General features: G+C 40.4%; 1 protein-coding gene across 2 annotated transcripts in view; it reads left to right on the forward strand.

Annotated features, from left to right (window-relative positions):
• The first annotated feature begins 783 nt into the window (after positions 1–783).
• The window catches only part of srpk2 (SRSF protein kinase 2), a 217,367-nt gene continuing 196,028 nt past the window's right edge, over positions 784–22,122 (forward strand). Inside the window, exons 1-2 of one of the 2 annotated variants that reach the window (XM_043713864.2) lie at positions 784–856; positions 1,072–1,132. In XM_043713864.2, the coding sequence (XP_043569799.2) occupies positions 841–856; positions 1,072–1,132 (77 nt within the window). In that variant the 5' untranslated portion in view covers positions 784–840. Of the gene's footprint in view, positions 857–1,071; positions 1,133–22,122 lie in introns of those variants that run through there. The other variant, XM_087999496.1, reaches the window with a different exon arrangement.

The following is a 22,122-nucleotide window of genomic DNA, read 5'->3' on the forward strand; positions in this document are numbered from 1 at the left end:
AAGTAATTTCACAAGAGCATTACGAAGTAAAAAAAATGACACTGAGCGACAAAAGAATGTCCTAAAGGAGACAAACTGATGGAGATAGAGGGTATTGTGGATTTTAGGACATGGGCAACTGAAGGCATGTCATCAGGAAAGATGCAATTAAAATTAAAGATGCCCAAGTGATCGGAAGTAGAAGAGTGCAGACTTCTCAGAGGAGCATGAAGCTGTAAAAGATTACACAAGTAGAATTATGTCCTCAGAACAGAATGATTATTTTAGTATTTACTTAATATGAGCGAAGTTTAAAAAGATGACAGACAAAAACTTTGCAAATCAACTTTGAACTAATGCAAACATATTATACATTTAGTTAAATAATTTCTTACATGAATGGGAAACAGGTTGAAGTACAGTTGAAGAAGCTTGCACGCAAGCCCACATCTCTGATATTGCATAGACACAATGTTTCTAAACAAAACATAGGTATTAAAGCAAACGAACATGATTATCAACGCATCAAACGACGGATATCTGTGTTGTTTGTCATCTCAACGTGAAACAATTTACAGTATTTACTCATTGAATGATAGATTTTTACGGTTCATTTGTCGTTAATGTGTGCACCTTGTGAGGAACCAAAATATTTATGTTCGAAACACACACGAACAGAGCAATGGGTCTTTTCGCATCGTCAATGTTTAAATATATATTGCAGGCCCTTTAACTTCCGAGCTCCCCATCGAAGGCACGTGACGTCAATTGTGTACCGGTTGTCTAGTTTCCTGCGCTCGAGCGCCGGGAAGTTGACGGTTGCGCCTGCGCGCGGCTCCGCGAGGACAATCCTGCTGGAAAATGAGTTCCAGGAAAGGTGAGGAAAAAAAAATACAAATTAACGCGACCGTCCAGTTGTCCATTTAAACGTCAAGCACTTTTCTATTTGAAAAAGAACACATCACAAATAGAAACAAATCTCCTTATATTACATGATTGCCTGGGTGTATTTGGGGTTTTTTTGGTTGTTGAGAACTACCTATATTTAAAATATATATATATTTCTCCTTGTTTCCCGTCTTGCCTTGTCAGTCCTGGCCATTCAAGCTCGAAGGAGGAGGCCGAAAGGAAAGAAAGAGAAGACACATAAAAAGTGAGTAGTGCAGAGTGTAGTTTGTGTAAATAGATGCTGCTCCTTTGCTCTTGATTTTCCTGGATCTAGTAACGGCGCTTTAGTCTTGAGCAGAAAAATGCTTCATTCATTGAGTGATGTTGCAAACCACTAGTATAATTTAAAATAAATCTCTGTATTTGTGTCTATACACCTTTGCATCTTCCGCAATGTTTACTTCATTGCTTTATCCTAGCATATGTTTTTTATAAATGTTGGCCTTTTTGTTGGTATTTTGCATAGTTTGGGCTTGGCTGAATTTGATTTAAAATATCCAGTGTTAATTATAATGTTTTGTTACGAATGTGCCATCAGCTATAATCAACTGTAGAGATGAAATCTGCTTTTTTCAGTGTGGATGGGAGTTTTCTTTGTAAACCAATTGACAGGTGGCTTTTGTAGGTTTGAGGTGTGAACCACTTCAGGTAGAATGTGCATGTAATATCATTTTGGTATAATTACTTGATGACAGTTTTGACTCAAATATAATTATGTCTGTTGTTAATTTGCATTGTGTTGTATGTTTTGTTAACATTTGATTTAATGTTCTGTCACTTTCCTGATTTTATGTGGCCCTGTACTGCATCATATTCTAGACTTACCACTGAATCATGAGTGAGGGATGACATTTAGTTCGGTATTTGAAAGAAACTCATGTAGTTCCACGGCAATTGTATTTGTGTATGATACCTGTGCAATTGCTTAGCATGTCAACTTTCATCCATTCTATGCTTCAGCACACAGTGAAGAAGAGATGAGGTAAAACTTCTGTAAACATTGAGTATTATTGGTATTCTTATTGACATTTCTGTTACTTAATGTCAGTAACTTCTTTAATCCTTTGATTTTAAAGTCAATGCCAACATAGTGTGCAGTTATAGTGCTAATGATATCTGTAAACTTGTGGAACATCAAGTCAGAGATATACAACATGGAAACAGACCCTTCTCTTTGCTTCTAAAGCAGCAGTGAGAACATATGTTTTCAGTAGATTATTGCATGTGTGTGTTTCTATTGGTGAGCTTCATTGAATTCATAGCTTAATATAGTCCTGACATTGTTATAGTGCTGAAAATCATTTTATCCATTGACTAACATGGTATGAATAAAGTCACTTTTGGTTTGAAGTTGGAACTGTAATATTTGAACAAGACTGGTTTGTAGCTAGTCCCTTTTTAATTAGTTATGATTTATAGTAATAGAAGAGCAAAATACTGCTGATGCTGCAAATGTGAAATAACAACAGAGAATACTGGAAATACTCTGTAGGCCTGGTAGCAACTTTGGGGAGAGAAAGAAAATGTCATTGACTTTAAGCATTAAGTCAGTACTTCGGTGGGTGGGGGGGGGGAATAGTTACAGACATTTCAGGTCTTAAACAAGCACAGAGGTGGTGGATGGGTGCAAAGAGCTAAAGCAATGTTCTGTCTTCCATTCATCCACAGTGCAGGTTAAATGATGAAAGGAAGGGTGGTACAAGATAAAGAGTTGATTTTTTTAAAAAAAGTCAAGAAACAAAAAATTAATCTGGTGGAGGTGTTAAAAGAAAAAGTGAGTTTTGAGAAGATTTGTAGCTCAGGTTGAGGTTCTGGATGTAGGTTTGCTCGCTGAGCTGGAAGGTTCATTTTCAGACGTTTTGTCACCATACTAGGTAACATCATCAGTGAGCCTCCGGGTGAAGTAGTGGTTGTATGGCTCGCTTTCTATTGATGTGTTTAGATTTCCTTGGGCTAGTGATACCATTTCCTGTGGTGACGTCATTTGCTGTCCCTTTTCTCAGGGGGTGGTAAATGGGATCCAAGTCGATGTGTTTCTGTTTGTTGATCGAGTTCCAGTTGGATTGCCATGGTTCTGGGAATTCTCGTGCGTGTCTCTGTTTGGCTTGTCGTAGGATGAGTGTGTTGCCCCAGTCGAAGTGGTGTCCTTCCTCGTCTGTATGTAAGGATACTAGTGAGAATGGGTCATGTCTTTTTGTGGTTAGTTGATGTTCATGTATCCTGGTGGCTATTTTTCTGCTTGTTCGTCCAATGTAGTGTTTGTTATAGTTCTTGCACGGTATTTTGTAAATATCATTAATTTTGCTTGTTGTCTGTATAGAGTCTTTGAAAGATTTCAAAGACTCAATACAAGCCAAATAGAGACATAATGAGAATTCCTAGAAACATGGCACTCCAACTAGAACTCTATCAACAAACATGTTGACTTGGATCCCATTTACCACCCCTGAGAAAAAGAACACCAAATGACGTCACTACAGGAAATGGCATCACCAACCCAAGGAAACCTAAACACATAAATAAAAGCGGGCCATACCATCTGTGCTTCATTCGGGGGCTCACTGATGATGTTACCTCGTATGGTGACAAAATGTCTGAAAACAAACCTTCCAGCTCAGCGAGCAAACCTACATCCAGAAAAGAAGGTCACTGGTGCAGCTGTTGCCTGATCTTAACATTTCCAGCATTTTCTATCTTTATTCATATTTTCAGTCTTTTGTTTCCATGATATTTCAGTATTTTTATTGGTGCTGCTTCTTGCTCAAGCCAAGGATTATGTAAGTGATCAGTTGCTAACAACAGGCTTTAATTAGGTGGCAAGGATATGCTTAATGTTTTCAGTTCCTTAGGACAAGGCCCTGCTGTTTACCTTTTATGTAGGTGTTTTAGGTTGGAATCTGGATAGCTGATATCAATGAACGTAATTAGAAGTAATATTCTCATTGAAGAGTGCCAGATCCTTACATTGGTGGTTCCCACCCAGAAATTCAAAGGAAGTTAGTACAAAAATTGTAGATTCCTAAATCGATCTTCCTGAGCTCTCTTCATTCAGGAATTCTTTCTTTCGATTTGAGAATTGGAAATGAAACTCCATAAGTTGAAAGCGGTGAGAGAGAATCCAGAAAATTATAGGCCTGTTTAACATTGGTTGTGGGAAAGTTATTGCAATTCCTAATTATGCTTTGAGAAATATGACCTTAATGAGAGAGCCATACAGTCGTATAACACGGAAACAGACCCTTCAGTCCAACATAATCGGATTATGCTGAGCATAATCCCAAACTAGTCCTATCTGCCTACTCCTGGCCCATATCTCTTGAAACCTTTCCCATTGTATGTATGTATCCAAATGTCTTTTAAAAGTTCTAATTGTACCCGTATCCACCACTTCCTCAGGAATTTCATTCCACATGTGATGAATGCACTCTGTAAAAAAAAAAAAAGAAAATTTGCCTCATGATTTTTGTTTTAAATCTCTCTCCTCTCACCTTAAAAATGTGCCCTCAGTCTTGAAATTCCCCATCCTAGGAAAAAGACAACTGCCATTAACTCTATCTATATCTCTCATTATTTTATAAACTTCCGTCAGGTCACCTCTCAACCTCCTAAGCTCTAGTGGAAAAATGTCCCAGCCTTTCTTTATAACTCAAACCTTCCATACCCAGCAACATGCAGGTAAATCTCTTATGAACCCTCTTAAGCTTAACATACTTCCTGTATGTGGACACAGTATTCCAGAAGAGGCCTCACCACTGTCCTGTACAACCGCAACGTGATTTCCCAAATTCTATACTCAAAAGATTAAGCATTGAAGGCAAGAGTGACAAACACCTTTTTTAAATGCCCTGTCTATATGTAATGCACCCCTATGTCCCTCTGTACAACATTACCCAAAGCCCTACCCTTGTTTATTGAACCAAAATGCAAATCTCACATTTATTCAGATTGAACTCCATCTGCCATTTTTCAGCCCATTAAACTATTTGATCAAGATCTCTTTGTAATCTTCCAACACCTCCTTCACCGTTTACTATGCCACCATTTTTGGTGTCATCCACAAACTTAGTAACCATGCCTTTTATATTCTCATCCAAATTATTTATATAAACGACAAAAGAAGACCCAGAACCGATCCCTGCGGAACACTGCTGGTTACAGGCCTACAGTCTGAAAAGCAACCCGCCTCCACTACTGTCTCCTTAAATCAATTATGTATCCAGTTGGTAAGATCTCCCTGAATCCGATGTGACCTAATTTTACTAATTAGTCTGCCATGTGGAACCTTGTCAAAGGCTTTACTAAAATCCATATAAACAGCATCAACTGCTCTGCCATCAATCAATCTTTTTGATAACCTTCCTCAAAAAACTCAGTCAAGTTTGTGAGGCATGATTTTCTGTACACAAAACCCTGCTGACTATCCCTAATCAATTTTTGCCTCTCTAACTGCCCATAAATCCTATTTTTTATAATCACCTCCAACAATTTACCCACAACGGACATCAGACTCACAGGTCTATGGTTCCCCAGTTTCTCCCTACGACCTTTCTTAAACAAAGACACAGCATTAGTCACCAGTCATCAGGTGCCTATCCTGTAGTTAAAGATGATACAAATATTTCTGTAAGGAGTCTCGAAATTTCTTCCCTTACTTTCCATAACTTTCTGGAATACGCTAAATAGGTCCCAGTGATTTCTCCATCTTTATATTCTCTTAAACCCTCCTCAATGTCCTCCTCTGTAATGTAAACTGTTTTTAAAGCATCAAAGTTTATTTCTCTGCATTCTCTTGAATCCATTTCTTTCTCCACAGTAAAAACTCATTTTTTACTGCATTTCTTGCGGTTGCAGGGGAAGGTGCCGGGAGTGGAGGTTGGGTTGGTGGGGGGTGTGGACCTGACAAGGGAGTCACGGAGGGAGTGGTCTTTTCCGAACGCTGATAGGGGAGGGGAGGGAAATATATCACAGCAATTTTCAATATTAGGCAGGTCCAGCAACATTTTTAGTGTGAAAAACAATATGGGAGGTCAATGGGTTTACATGGACTTGTAGAAGACCTCCATGTAAGAAACTGTCCGCAGAATGTAATGCGGAAGATATGAATGACTTTGTTAGGAGATTGGATAGGCAGTAGAAGTTAATGGGATAATAGAGAGATATTCAAATTGGAAGGAAGTGAGAATCTGTGCTAAGGTCTTATCAGTTCATGATATTTGTAATTACTTGGCAAATTAAAGAGCCTTAAAATGTGTTGCTGGAAAAGCGCAGCAGGTCAGGCCGCCTACTTGCGGAACGTTTCAGAGAACACCTCTGGGACACCCGGACCCACCAACCCAACCACCCCATAGCCCAACACTTTAACTCCCCCTCCCACTCCACCAAGGACATGAGGGTCCTTGGACTCCTCCATCGCCAGACCATGGCAACACGATGGTTGGGGGAAGAGCGCCTCATCTTCTGCCTGGGAACCCTCCAACCACAAGGGATGAACTCAGATTTCTCCAGTTTCCTCATTTCCCCTTCCCCCACCTTGTCTCAGTAAAATCCCTCGAACTCAGCACCGCCTTCCTAACTTGCAATCTTCTTCCTGATCTCTCTGCCCCCCACCCCACTCTGGCCTATCACCCTCACCTTGACTTCCCTCCACCTATCGCATTTCCAAAGCCCCTCCCCCAAGTCCCTCCTCCCTACCCTTTATCTTAGCCTGCTGGACACTTTCCACATTCCTGAAGAAGGGCTTATGCCTGAAACGTCGATTCTCCTGTTCCTTGGATGTTGCCTGACCTGCTGTGCTTTTCCAGCAACACATTTTCAGCTCTGATCTCTAGCATCTGCAGCCCTCGCTTTCTCCTTGAAAATAAAGAGCCTTGTTTCCAATTTTTCCAAAAAGTGGCATTTGGTAGTGCTCATGGTGGGATAAAGATAAATTGAGAGATCTAAATACATATATGACAATACAGTAACAAATGGATTTTGACACAAATATGTTTGAGGCCATTCATTTGGATCAAATCAAATCTAAGTATTTATTCATACTATGAGCACTGTAAGTTTAGGTGAAATTTGGTGTCTGTCTCTTTTAATGTTTTTTGCTCACAAGTGTTAAGGTTGAGCACAAAAATTGATCAAACAGGCTCATGGATTGTGAGGAACAGTTATGTAAACTAGGCTTGTACTTGCTGCCAAATTAGAAGGTTGAAAGGTGTTTTCATTGAGAGTTGTAAGGTTTTGAAAGGAATTGATCAGGTTGATAGATGGCAACTTTTTCACAGACAAGGGGGATAAGCTAAAATTCAGATTTAGAACATAACGATCAGGAGCGAACTGGGCCATTTGGCCACTCCAACCTGCCCATTGCTCTATGACTTCATGGCTTATCTGCTTTTGGCCTCCACTCCTCTTTTGTGCTGGCTCCTTTATAACCCTCATCTCTTTGATTATTTCAAAAACCTATAATTTTCTTACTTAAATAGGTCCAATGATCTTGCCGCCACAATTTTCTGGTGTATTGAATTCCAGACGTTGATTCCCATGAGAGAAGAAATTCCTTGCGCCCTCAGTTTTAAATGAATGCCTTAGGCCATTCAGGAGAGGGGTTAGCAAATACTTCAAGTAAATGGTGGCAAAATTATCGAACACTCTTTCCCCCAAATTGCAGCAGATGGCAGTTTAATAATTTTAAATGAGATCAATACAATTTTTATTTGGCAATGCATGAAAGAATACTCAGCCAAGGAAGAGCAGCCACAATTATATTTGAATAGCAGAACATGTTTGAGGGGTTATGTTGAACTGTAGTAGGCTATCCAGCACTTTTTTAAGCCTGTTCCACTAGTCAGAGATCATGGCTGACCTGTGACCTAACTCCTGAGCACTATATTTGTAGAAGTGATTCCTAACTTTACTTGTTAATGCTTTGGTTGTATTATTTAAAAACATTTCCATGAGCTGTATGCTCCCCAACTTATGGAAATAGCTTGTTTCTTCTTTATCTATTCCTTTTACTATCTTGGAAATGCAGATCAAATCATTGCTTTAACTTCCAAATTCCAGCAAATACAACCTTTGCTTGTAAAATCTTTTCTTGTAAGTAAGTCTTTGGAGTTTAGAAATAATTCCAGTCAGTCTGAGCTACATTCTGTATATCCTTCCTCCAATGTGGTCTCCAGAACTGAACATAGTACTCCAGATATGATGTAAACTGAGCTTTTCTTGAAAGTAGAGTGACTTTAAGCCCCTTGTATTCTAGGCCTCTATGTATAAAGGACAAAATTCCATTAGCCAAAATTCACCATTTTGTACCTGGACCACCTAAGTTTTCTACCTTTTCTATCATTTTAGAAATTACAGTGGTCTATCTTTTAGGTTCAAAGTGGATGATGTTACACTTGGCTGCATTGAAGTATATTTGCAGCTGTTTCATCTATTCATTTAACTTAATATTTATTTGTAACTTGACACTTCCATCGACGCTGCTGCCGAGTTTGTTTTGTCCTATCAACAAATCTAGTCACCTGACTTCCTATTCTCACATCTATGTAAATAATAATTATGGGCAATTGTTGAGACTCCAGACCTCTTTAGGTGCTGGTAATCATATTCCGCCCATTAGCTATCTTGTCTCATCTCCTGACAGTCAGCCTAATAAGTTCAGTTACTTGCCCTCCATTTTCTGGACTTCAGCTTTAGCTAACAGTCTTTCTTCAGAGATTCTATTGAATATTTTCTGGTGGTTTATATGTCCAGAATTTAAAGTTTTGACATTATCTTGTCCACTGGCCAAAGTATGACTTTATTCACGTTGGCTGACCTAAGGTACCATAATCGCCTGACCAAGAATCTTGATAGGCTATTCAGCTGTTGGATCATAACAGTTGATCTCCTGTTCCTGTATATACACTGCCATCAGGTGTTGCTGGATTGCACGTGCAATCCATTTTATGCCCTGTTCCCTAAATTAGCAACTCCAGAATAAGTTGGAGCACTACTACTCCCTCTGTGGTTGAGGTTAGTTGACTTAGAAAATATTAAAGATTAAATACAGCTCCTTTTGTTATCACAATGGCTGAGCCACTCATTGAATAAATTGCTGAATCATTTGAGTGGTTGCGATTTATACTAAAAATCATCATGAAGTTTAATTTAGATAGATGTGAGAAAGCAAATCTTAGCAGGACTTCTACACTTAATAGCAAGGTCCTAGGGAGTGTTGCTGAACGAAGAGACCTTGGAATACAGGTTCACAGCTCCTCGAAAGTAGAGTCACAAGTAGATTGCATAGTGAAGAAGGCGATGGTATGCTTTTCTTTTATTGGTCAGAGTATTGAGTACATGAGTTGGAAGGTCATGTTGCGGCTGTACAGGACGTTGATTAGACCACTTTTGGAATGTATATGTGCAGTTCTAGTCTCCTTCCTATCGGAAAGATGTTGTGAAACTTGAAAGGGTTCAGAAAAGATTTACAAGGATGTTGCCAGGGTTGGAGGATTTGAGCTATAGGGAGAGGTTGAATAGGCTGGGACTGTTTTCCCTGGAGGCTGAGGGATGACCTTTTATTGAAGTTTCGAAAATCATGAGGGGCATGGATAGGATAAATAGACAAAGTCTCTTCCCTGAGTTCAGGGAGTCCAGAACTAGAGGGTATAGGTTTAGGGTGAGAGGGGAAAGATCTAATAGAGACCTAAGGGGCAACTTTTTCACACAGAGAGGGTGGTACGTGTATGGAATGAGCTGCCAGAGGATGTGGTGGAGGCTAGTACAATTGCAAAATTTAAAAGGCATCTGGATGGGTATATGAATAGGAAGAGTTTGGAGGGAAATGGGTCGGGTGCTGGCAGGTGGGACTCGATTGTGTTGGGATATCTGGTTGACACGGACAAGTTGGACCGAAGGGTCTGTTTCCGTGCCATACGTCTCTATGACTCTGTGATTTTCCATCTCCATAAACAATCCCCTCTTCTTCCAATACTCATCCCAGAAAATTACTAACTTGGCCAATATGTGTTTAGTGACTGTGTAGTCTGTATACAGTGATGCTTTATCTAAAAAATGTTGGAGACTGGACAGCACCGCTGAAATGACGTCTCAAATTAATACAAAATTATGGTAATAGATTAGCAGTATAATGCACTCAAATTTTAGTAAATCATGTATCACCAAAATTTTGTTCACTCTAAAATGCCACCTTGTCTCAGTAGTCCTACTTTCCCTTCAGTGAAAAGGTCATAAACTCCAAACACCAATGAAGTGACTTCATCTAATCAAGCCTGAAGCTTCAGTGCAGTAATTTGATGGTTGAAAAGTGCTATTTTTATCTGTTCAAAAAGTCTGATCAGAGATATATGACTGACATTTTGTTTATACTACAACTGTAAGTATGACAATATGTAATATTAACAAGTTTACTATACTTTTCAGAATCCATTATAAAAGATGTTATGCAGTAACTGAATAACATGTTCTGAAACACAATGTAGAAATATATGTAGCTTTCATGTTTTTTTAAGACTATGTTCAACTAAGAATTCCATTGTACCAAAATGGCTTTTATCCATAATAAGTATGGTCAGTGAGTTTACAGATGATACCAGAATTGGTGATTTAGTGGACAGTGAAGGGAACTTGTGCGTGGAGTCTGAGCAGATAGGGGAAGCTTCAGTTTTCATTAAGGAAAGGGATCTTGTTGTGAATGAAAACCTTTGAGGAGCTAGCAAACAGGCTTGAACAGATCAAGATTGAAGTTGATGTGCTGGAAATTTTGGCAAACATTAAGATTTGATACATCTCCATGGCCAAACCAGATTTATTCTAGGTTGCTCCGGGAAGCGAGAAAGGGGGTTGCTAAGCTGCTGGCGAAGATCTTTGCTACCTCACTCTCCATGGGAGTCGTACCAGATGACTGGAAGGAGACGAATGTTGTTCTTCCTTTCAAGAAGGGGAATAGGGAAATCCCTGGCAATTACAGACCTGTCCGTCTTACATCTGTGGTCAGCAAGGTTTTGGAAAGAATTGAGGTATAGGATTTATGACTATTTGGAAAAGCATAGTGTGATTAAAGGCAGTCAGCATGGCTTTGTGAGGGGCAGGTCATGCATCACACATCTTATTGAGTTCTTTGAGGAGGTGATGACACAGGTCGAGCAGTGTATATGGACTTCAGCAAGGCATTTGATAAGGTTCTCCATGGTAGGCTCAATCATAAGGTCAGGAGGTTAGCAATACAGGGAGATTTGGTTGGCTGACAGAAGGCAGAGAGTAGTTGTAGATGGCAAGTATTCTGCCTGGAGGTCAGTGGTGAATTGCGTCCGGCAGGGCTCCGTTCTTGGTACTCTGCTGTTTTGTGGTTTTTGTAAATGGCTTGGATGCGGAAGTTGAGGAGTGGGTTCGTAAATTTGCCAATGGCACAAAGTTGGAGGTGCTGTTGATAGTATTGAGGGCTATTGCAGGCTGCAGCGCGACATAGACAGGATGCAGAGCTGGGCTGAGAAACGGCAGATGGAGTTCAACTTGGATAAATGCAACGAGATGCATTTTGGAAGGTCGAACTTGAATGCTGAATAAAGGATTAAAGACAGGATTCTTAGCAGTGTGGAAGCACAAAGGGATTTTGGTGTTCAAGTGCATAGATCCCTCAAAGTTGCCATCCAAGTAGATAGGGTTGTTAAGAAAGCATATGGTGTTTTGGCTTTCATTAACAGGGGGATTGGGTTTAAGAGCTGTGAGGTTTTGCTGCAGCTCTACAAGACCCTGGTGAGACCACACCTGGAATATTGTGTCCAGTTCTGTTCGCCCAATTATAGGAAAGATACGGAGGCTTTGGAGAGGGTGCAAAGAAGGTTTACCAGGATACTGTCTGGACTGGAGGGTCTGTCTTACGAAGACAGGTTGACTAAGCTCGGATTTTTCTCTGGAGAGAAGGAGGAAGAGAGTGATCTGATCGAGATATGCAAGATAATGAGAGGCATGGATAGAGTCAAGAGCCAGAGACTTTTCTCCAGAGCGGGATTGACTGGCTCGAGGGGCCCTAGCTTTAAGGTGTTAGGAGGAAGGAAAAGAGGAGACGTTAGAGGTAGGTTCTTTACGCAGAGCAGTGGCAACACATTCATGCATTCACAGCGGTGGTGGTGGAAGCAGAGTCATTGGAGACATTTAAGCGACTGCTGGACATGCACATGGACAGTAGTGAATTGAGGGGTGTATATGTTAGGTTATTTTATTTTAGATGAGGAATAATCCTCGGCACAACATTGTGGGCCGAAGGGCTGTTCTGTGCTGTACTCTATGTTCTATGTCCTGCTCCTCAGATGCTGCCTGACCTGCTGTGTTTTTCCAGCACCAAAACTCTCCATTCAACCTGCCATTGTACCTGGGGTAATGTGACTGTGAGTAACTGGGGGTTGGCTTGAGTGGCCTGTGACTGTGGGGTAGCGGCCAGAGTATCTGTGAGCATTGCAGCTGACCTGCATAAAGGAGATGTGCTTTTTTTTTTGTTGAGTGCCTCACTTTGATTCCACCTCGCATTCGTGCGAGGGAGGGTGGATGCTGTGGGTCAGAGGGGGTCACCTTGATTGTACAAGTTTGAATAAACTTTAACTGTTTTCTTTTATTCAGAGCTTTTTGCCATGACCCCGTAAGCTCTGCAAGGTGTGTGTTGAAGGTTCCTCCAGAAAGCTTGTACTATCCTGTGTTTAATAAATTTGGTTGCTTGTTCACAGAAAAAAAAAACAGTGAAGAGCAGGTTGGTATGCTTTTTGCCAGTGGCCTTCCTATGGCCATTAAACCATGTAAGCTTTACCTTCTCTTTCAATCATTGAGGGATATGAAGGTTCACTGATCAAGCTAATGTCACAACAGCCAGTTGGCTTTGTTTCATTTAACAGCAGAGTTGGAGCAGAAGCAGCAAAGAATACTGCGTTCGCCTGGCCTACTGCTGCACTACATGCTCAGATGTGCTGGTATCCTCCATCTGAAGCATCTCCAGAAGGGTGGAAGTCTCGTCGGTTTTGTGAAGTATTTAGCTGCCCTTATCCAAGAATTCGGATTTCTCAATTGAGTGGTGGTGAAGTGTAAATTACAATGGATAGTCATCCGCATTCTTTCATGGCTGTCATTCTCACCCAAAGACAGTGCGGTTTAATCCTTTAATATTACATTAATGTTCAGAGAGAGTGCCATTTATTTTTTTAACATTGTAGTACAGGACATTGGTTAGGCCACTTTTGGAATACTGCATTCAATTCTGGTCTCTCTGCATACAGGAAGGATGCTTGTGACAGTTGAAAAGCTTCTGAAAAGGTTTACAAGGATGTTGTCAAGGTTGGAGGGTTTGAGCTATAGGGAGAGGCTAATAGGCTGGGGCTATTTTCCCTAGAGTGTTGGAGGCTGAAGGGTGCCATTACAGAGGTTGGTAACACCATAATAGGCATAGATAGGGTGAAAAAGGTCTCTTCCCCAAGGTAGCGATGCCCAAAACAAGCTAGCAGAGGTTTAAGGTGAGAGTGGAAAGATTTGAAAGGGACCTATGGGGCAACGTTTTCATGCAGAGGGTGATGTGCATATCAACTACCAGAGGAGGTGGTGGAGGCTGGTACAATTGCAATATTTTAAGTTATCTGGGTGGGTGTATGAATAAGAAGGGTTTAAAGACACGTGGGCTGAATGTTGGCAAATGGGACTAGATTCATTTACGATATCTGGTTTGCGTCTCTTAAGTCACAGATAGCCTTCTTTGACTGATCATAGTAAACTGTTCCTTCTCAACCTTATTACTCAAAGAAGAGCATATTGTCATAGAGGAAATGCAGCAAAGGTTTTCTAAGTTGGTTCCTGGAATGAGTGGATTGACCTGTGAGTTCAGACTGAATAGACTAAACTCATTCTCTGGAGTAAAGGCAAAATATTGCGTATGCTGGAAATCTGAAGCAAGCACTCTATGCTGGATAAATGCAGAAGACCTGTCTGCATCTTTGACTCTGTTTCTCTCCAGTATTTTGAGTGTGGTATGATTATTCTGTAGGACTGAATTGTTGGAGAATAAAAATTTTTAAAACTTTTTTGACAGGGAGAGGAGGAGCAAGAGGCAGATGGCATAGAGACCAAATGTAAAAGCCAACTGGATTGTGTACGGTGAAGTAAGGGGAAAAAAATGTAAATTGAGGTGTGAAAGGAAGAGAATTGGTCTTTGGTCTTTGTGATGAGTGCAAAGTAAACAAGACACAAATGTGACTGTGGTGAGGTTAGTGGAATAAAGCAAAGCATTTAGTTTCTGAACTTATTGAATTCAGTGAGAACTCAAGCCTATAGAATGCCTCAGCAGCAAATGAGGTGGTGTTCCTTGAGCTTGCATTGTGCTTTATTGGATCTTTGCAACTGGCCCAGGACAGAAATCTTGACATGAGAATCAAGGTGGTTTATTGAAAAGACAAGAAACCGGGAGGTTGGGGACTTTCTGTGGACAGAGTGAAGGTGTTTCACTAAATGGTCACCCGGTCTATGTTTGGTCTTGCCAATATAATGGAAGCTGCGGTGTGAACAGGGAATGCAGTGATCAAGATTTGAAAGAAGTAACCTTAGCTGTAATACCACACTTTGAAGCGTTAACTCTTTCTGTCTCCACAGATGGTGCCAGATCTTCTGTGTTACTCCTGTATTCTTTGTGTTTGTGTCATATTCCTTGGAGTTGAGAGAATCAGTGGTGTTCTGATTGAATTACTGTGTACAGCTCTTAGGGAGCGAGACAGCATGGATGCTGTAAAATATGTTTCCCTGACTACAGAGTGTGGAAATAGGTTTCATGATCTTGGAATAATGGGTCAGCATTTAGTCTTGCAATCAGGCAACATTTCCTCATTCAAATTGCTGTCAATCTTTGAATTTTCTGTTCAGGCGTTAGAGCACAGTAGATTTTTAGATAGTGGAGAATTATAAGGATAGTGCAAGAAAGTGATTTGGGTAACCATTAGTAAAGGCTTAAATGGCCTAATTCTTTTTATTTTCTCTGCTGTTTTATATAGTTTAGGCACCAAATAAAGAATTAACTCCTCCTCCTCCTCTTTTTTTCTTTGATTAAAGGTGTGATTGTGGGCCCTGTTTTTACCTATCTATTTTTTGAGATACGTGGAACATTCCTTGTTCTACTCATACTCTGGTCCTTCCCCACAACTCTTTCTCTGGTATATTGATGAAGTCGTCAGTGCTGTTTTCCTCTCTCATCTGGTATTGAAAAAATTTATAAATTTTGCTTCTAATTTCCACCCTGCTCTCACCTTCACCTGTTCCATCTCTGATCACCTCCCTCCCCTTTCTCAACATCTCTGTTTCCGTTTCTGGGGATAGGCTGGCGACCAATATCCACTACAAACCCGTTGACTCCCACAGTTCCCTGGACAATATATCTTCACACCTAACCTCCTGTAAAGGCTCCGTTCCCTTCTTTCAGTTTCTCTGTCTTTGTTACATCTGTTCTGATGCCAGCTTTTACAAGGGGGCCTCCGAAATATCCACTGTGTCCAACCATCTCCTGCACTTCTCCCCATACCCCTTCTGTTTCCTCCGATAGGGTCCCTCGTATTTCATACCACACAAGCATCCACATCTAAAGCTGCTATTTCTGCCACCTCCAGCAGGATGCCACAACCAGACACACATTGTCCTTCCATCCCTAGTCAGCGCGCAGGGACAGTTCCCTCCGGAACACTGTGGTCCACTTCTTCTCCGCTCCTCACTCATCCCTACGAATTCTTGGCACTTTCCATACAAACTCGGAAGCTGTAATACCTTCCCCTTTTTACTTCCTCCTTCCTCCCTTCCTAAAGTCCCATACACACCTTCCAAGTATACCAATGATTTATATAGTTACACAGCATGGAAACAGACCTTCTGGTCCAAATCGTCCACACTGATCAAATTTCCCAAACTGATCGAATCCCATTTGTTAGCATTTGGCCCATAGCCCTCTAAACCCTTCCTCATCATGTACCCATCCTGATGCCTTTTAAATGTTATAATTGTACCAGGCTCCACCACTTCCTATGGCAGCACATTCCATACATCCACCACCCTCTGAAAAAGTTGCCCTTTTTCTCTCTCTCTCTCTCCTTTAAACGTATGCCCTATAGTTTTAGACTCCCTTCACTCAATCTAGTCTTCTGTATTTGCTGCTCATCATCTGGTCTCTACTTTGGGGACACGAAATGCAGACTGGGTGACCGCTTTGCAGTAACACTTACATACTGTACACAAAAATGACTTGACCTACTGGTTGCCTGCATTTCAACACTTCATCTCACCCTAGTCAACATTCCTGTTGCAGGCTTGCTGCTCTGCAGCAAAGCTCAGTGCAGGCTGGAAGAATGGAACCTCATTTTCTATTTGGGGACTCTGCAGCCTTCAGGACTCGATATCAAGTTCAGTAATTTTTAGGGCCTGCGCACTTTCTTCCATGTCCTTCCCCCAACCCATGCAGCAGTGCTTCTCTGGTACTTATGGAGCCCATTAGCAGCTATTGATTCTCCCAGACTGACCATTATTCATTTGCTTGTCTGCCCAGTTGCTGTTATGTACCTACCTACCTACCATCTCTTGAATCTTGATTATTCGGTTAATCGATTCATCTGGGGCGCGGACTTTTCTATAAAGTCTGCTCCCTGTTCAGGAAATAAGGCTGCATCACAGCGTGCATGAGCTCCTTTCCAATACCTCGCCTGCCCCCCAACCCCATCCAACACTGCTCCCTGTCCAACACTGCTGTCTGCCCCCAACACCACCCCTGCCTGCTCCCTGCCCCATCATCGTGTGGACCCACCCCCACCAGGGTAGCCAGACTGGACACTAACAACAAGACTACTGCTACTGCTGCCTTTTGGGCGGTGAGTCTCCAAATAGCGTGTGCGTATGCATACACCCACCCACCCACCCACACCTTTTTATTGCACACTGTTGGAGAGATTATCTGGGGAAGGAGGGTTTAGGGTACACCCCTGTGTAGAACTCCAAGGAAAGGAGAGTGGGAGGTCAGTCATTTAGAGATAGTGTCTGCGCTCCCATCAGTCCAGGATTGTTCTCAGCAGCACTTTTAATCAGTGTAAACAAAAGACGCGATCAGTGTTGGACACACATCTTTGCAATGTTTCTATCAGGACCTCGAGATCTCCTGCGGATAATCCGATTTTCGGATAATTGGTATTCGGATAATCTAGATTCCCCTGTATACCAACCTTTTCTTAGCTACAATCATTTCTGAAGAAGAGTCACTGGATTTGAAACTTTAACTCTGCTTTCTCTCCACAGATGTTGCCAGACCTGCTGAGTTTCTCCAGCAACTGCTGTTTAATTTCAGGTTTCCAACATCTGCAGTTCTTTGGTTTCTATATAAAAGTATTTATTGTTTCTTGTGAATTTATTAGTAAATTTCCAAAGACCTGATAATCTGTGACCTTCCCAGATTTGTCATAACACATCGTCCTCAAAGCTTTTCTATCAGTGTTTGTCTGCTGACATCCTGCGCTTGTGCTTGAGTCATGTGCGAGCTTGATGATGGTCTTCAGGCGTTTTCAAGATCTTTGTTTTGGATCAAGAATAAAAAATGTTACGCTGAGATACGTGAACTGTGAAATTTAGCAACAATCCTTTTCTGTCAGCTACTCTGCTTCTGTGAGAGAGTCGTCCAGGTGAGTCTTGATGTCAATTAACAGCTCATAAGTTCATGAGACTGTATCAAAGTTGGTTAAATGTGTTTTTTTCCTTTAGTACATATCCTCTTGAATTAATTTTCATTTGGCATTTGGTGTTTTATACAAGTGTGACAGTTGGTGTATGATGTACATTGTCAAAACCTTTTGTGTAACTGATGTATTTTAGATAACTTTAATGCACAATTTATTGATATTGAAAGATAGACATTTTGAGCAGCCATGTGATGGTGAAGCATTTCCAAATACATTGTATTTTTTATGTTTGAGATGCAAAAAGTAATCTAAAATTTCAACAGAAATTAGAATAGGAAACACTCAACTCTGCACTTAACACTGAAACATTAAGAGCCATTGGCCAATGTGTTGTAGAAGAAAAATGTAAAAGTTGCTGTATTCAATTTTATTGGAAGTATTATAGAATGACAATTCTTAATTCTTAATAGACATCACTTTTTCTGATGTAACGTTCATCATTGCATCATATTGTAGTCTAGGTAATGAAGATTGATGGCAACATATTCACTGACTTCTCTATTAGTTTCTTGCCCCTACATCTCTCCTCCCTCTCCCAAACACTGGCAAAGTCACGTCATTGCAAGCAGTAAAAAGCAGAACTGTGGGGAAAATAAGAATGAAGGAATTGAGTTTTTCAAAAAATGTCCAGCTAGTACTCCTTCCTCCATTTTGGTAGTTTCATGATGTAATCAGAATAGAATTTCTGTGTAATTATAACAAAAAAATTGTCCAGGGCAGTTGCATTTGTGGCTAGCAGAAAACTCCAGTGGTAAATTGTTTTGGGATTTAGGTTCTCCTAAACATGTTACATTTATCATATTGCCTGTCAAAATACTTGAAATACTGCACCGCCAAAAGGAAAATGAATAGGAATAGGAGTAAACCATTTGGTCATTTGAAAGTGTTTTGCTTTTTAATAGGAATATCATTGATCCGACACTCATCACATTTGTTTTCCTGCCCTTTCCCCATAACCCTTGATTCCCCTACTGATCAAGAATGTAATTAACACAAAATGCCAACTTTTGAAAGAAATCAATTGATTTATATTTAAATGAATTACTACTACTTTCCTACATTGTATTCCTATGTGACTTGTACATCATCAGAACGTTCACTGAAATGTATTTCCGTGGATTTGTTTTAAATTTTATTCCTCTTTAAATGAGGTGTCTTTTGGTGTCAGTGTGCTGAACAAGTGAACTAATTTGTTGGTGATCTTGTACATTAGAATCTTAAAACAGCTGTCATAGCCCTGCTGAGTCTTCTCTTTTCTGAAGAGAACATACCCAGTTTACATAATAGCTCCTAGTCCAATACCTGCAACCCAGTATTTTGAAATGCATCTTTAGCAGTAATGCAAATTATAAATTCAAATCTTTTTCTTCTTCATGATATTTGAAAACTTGAGCAAAGTGTTTTTAGGTTACAAAAACTGTGTAGGTAACAATGGCTGTATGCCAAATCTTTATCGTCATAGGATTAGGGAGAGCCTATAAGAAGACGACACATACAGACTCAAGGAAGCTTTAAATTCCTGTTATAGTTACAAACTGCGAAAAATATAATTGAAAAATGCTCATTCTCACAAGAAGAATGCTTCAGTTGTGCCAGCTTTTCAGGATCTCTGTAGATTTTTGAAGATAAAATCAAAAAGAAATGTTTGTATAACAATGAAACATTTCAAGAATTATTCCAGTTATGGTTGAAATAATCATTCCTAGGCTATGCCTAAAATACAGCCGTATATTTTAATGGTTTAATATAAATGGTTTAATTGACTTAAGTATACCTTGAATCTGAAATTGAAATAATCAAACATAAACCCAGTTAGTCTCAAATACGCTAACCATGGTGTCAGCAATACTGACTTTGCGGCTGTGGTTGCAATCTCATCTCTTGAATCAAATCCAAAATTCAATCCTCATTGCAGAAATTTGAACACAAGACTAGGTTGACCTGCAGCACTGCATTGAGTATCGATAAAGCATCTTTCAGATGAGCAATTAAACTCAGGACCTGTCTGTCCTATTTGGTTGATGTAAAGATCCTGTGGCAATATTTAAAGAGCAGGTACTGCCGCCAGGTATCCTGACCAATGTTTATTTCTCATCTAACATAATCTTTCAGAAAAACATGTTTATCTGATCGTTACATTTCATGGAACTTTTGTGATTTGAGATCATCCTTTGTGTACATTGGCTGTCACGTTTCGTACATTTCCACTGAGACTACTTCAGTAGTACGTTGAAATGCACTAGAACATCCTGGGGGCATGAAACATATTGTGTAGTTAGAGCAAGAATTTTTAAAATTAACTTTTGTATTCAAGATTTCAAATGAACAAACTTGTGGATATAAAACTGTTCTAACTGCTTTACAACTGATGAAATATTTCTGAAGTGTAGTAATTATCATTAAAGTCTGGAAATTGGCAGTCTGTTTGTATACAGAAAGGTCCAATATAATCACCATCTTTTTAAATTAGTTGAAGAATAATCATTGATCAGGACTCAGGAGAACTTCCCTACACCTGACAAATACCTGAGGGCAGATGAAGTTGTGATTTTAACATCTGAACCAAAAGTATACAATTTATGATATATCTATGACATATTACACTCAAATCTCAGTTTAAATTATGTGTTCATGTCTTTGCAATGGATCTTTGAACTTCTGACTTGAGGGATTGAAGACATTCACATCATTGCTGAACATAAATTTGCATGTATTACTTTATTTTCCAGTGCAAAATAATTTAATACTGATTACCATGTAATCAACATGAAACTTGGCATAGTACTGCTTATTATAACACTGTCTACATTAAATAATCAGTTTTTGACAAGGTTTTCTGTGCCTAATTTTTACCATGCATATTAACTTGCTGGAGTATGGTATCAAAGTTATGGGGGTTAAAGTTTAAAAATCTACAATTGTCATTTAACTTGCCTATCTTTTGTGCTCAAGCCTGGATGTTAAGAATTGGTGGATAATTTGATTGATTTGAGTTCATTTCTGTTCTCCGTTGACCCTTTTGTGTACACAACTTGATACTTTTTCAACACAAGCTATTTGATAATGACTAACATGTAAACATAGGTGCAGGAGTAGACCCCTCCAACTCCTTGAGCTTGCTGCACCATTCAATATGATCATGGCTGATTAGATTCCCTACAGTGTAGAAACAGGCCCATCGGCCCAACAAGTCCACAATGACCCTCTGAAAAGCAACCCACCCAGACCCATTCCTCCACATTTACCCCAGACTAATGCACCTAACACCAAGGGCAATTTAGCATTGCCAATTCACCTAACCTGCACATCTTTGGACTGTGGGAGAAAACCGGAGCACCTGGAGGAAACCCACACAGACACTGAGAATGTGCAAACTCCACACAGACGATTGCCCGAGACTGGAATTGAACCCGGGTCCCTGGTGCTGTGAGGCAGCAGTGCTAACCACTGAGCCACCATGCTGCCACATCAAGCTTCAACCCTAATCCTACCATTCCCCTATATCTCTTGACACCTTGTAGCTCCAAGAACTATAACCACCTCCTTCTTGAAAACTCAGCACGTTTTAGCTTCAACCGCTTTCTGTCGTTGTGAATTCTCACCACTGTCCGGGTGAAGAAATTTCTCATCTCTATCCAAAAAGGTTTGCCTCTTATCCTTTAATCTGTGACCCCTGGTGCTGGACTCCTCAGAAGCATTCTTTCTGCATCTAACCTTTTTTTTTCAGTCCTGTTAGGATTTTATTTTTATGCAATCCTCTGTCATTCTTCTGAATGGCAGTGGATACAATCCTAACCAACTCTGTTTCTTCTCATACATCAATCTTGCCATCCGAGTAAACAATTTGATAAACTTACGCTGTAGTCCCTCAATAGCAAGGATACCCTTCCTCACGAGACCAAAGCTATGTGTCGTACCAATGCCCCGTATATAATCGCAGCAAGACATCTTTGTTCTTGTGCTCAAATCCTCTTGCTATGAAGGCTACCCTCCCCAATGCCCATGGCACATTTTGGTAATGTGCTAACTGCACACTTCAACCAAATTTGATAGACCAAAGTCTCCACTAACCTATTTCATTGGCAGCTCATGCTACTCAATTAACCAACTCACAAATATCACTTCTCTCTATGCTCTTTCTCAGTGTCTGTGTGGGTTTCCTCCCACCATCCAAAGATATGCAGGTTAGGTAAATTGCCCATAGAATCCAGGGTGTGCAGGTTAGGTGGGTAGGCTATGGAAGATGTTCCAAGGGTTACAAGGATAGGTTGGGTCTGGGTGGGATACTTTTCAGAGCTTGGGTATGGACTGAATGGCCTGCTTCCACACTGTAGGGTGTTATGAAGCAGGCCAGACCCTATCAAAACACTTCAAGATGATGGCCCAGAACTAATTTTTCTAGTTGCTTTAAGCAGGTGTAAAGGGAATATTCTGTGAGGAATGCACTAGCCCAACCACTTGGTTTTAAACA

The sequence above is a fragment of the Chiloscyllium plagiosum genome, unplaced genomic scaffold, assembly GCF_037043375.1.
Source record: "Chiloscyllium plagiosum isolate Xiang-an unplaced genomic scaffold, Cpla_swu_hap1 HiC_scaffold_23, whole genome shotgun sequence".
Classification (NCBI taxonomy): Eukaryota; Metazoa; Chordata; class Chondrichthyes; order Orectolobiformes; family Hemiscylliidae; genus Chiloscyllium; species Chiloscyllium plagiosum.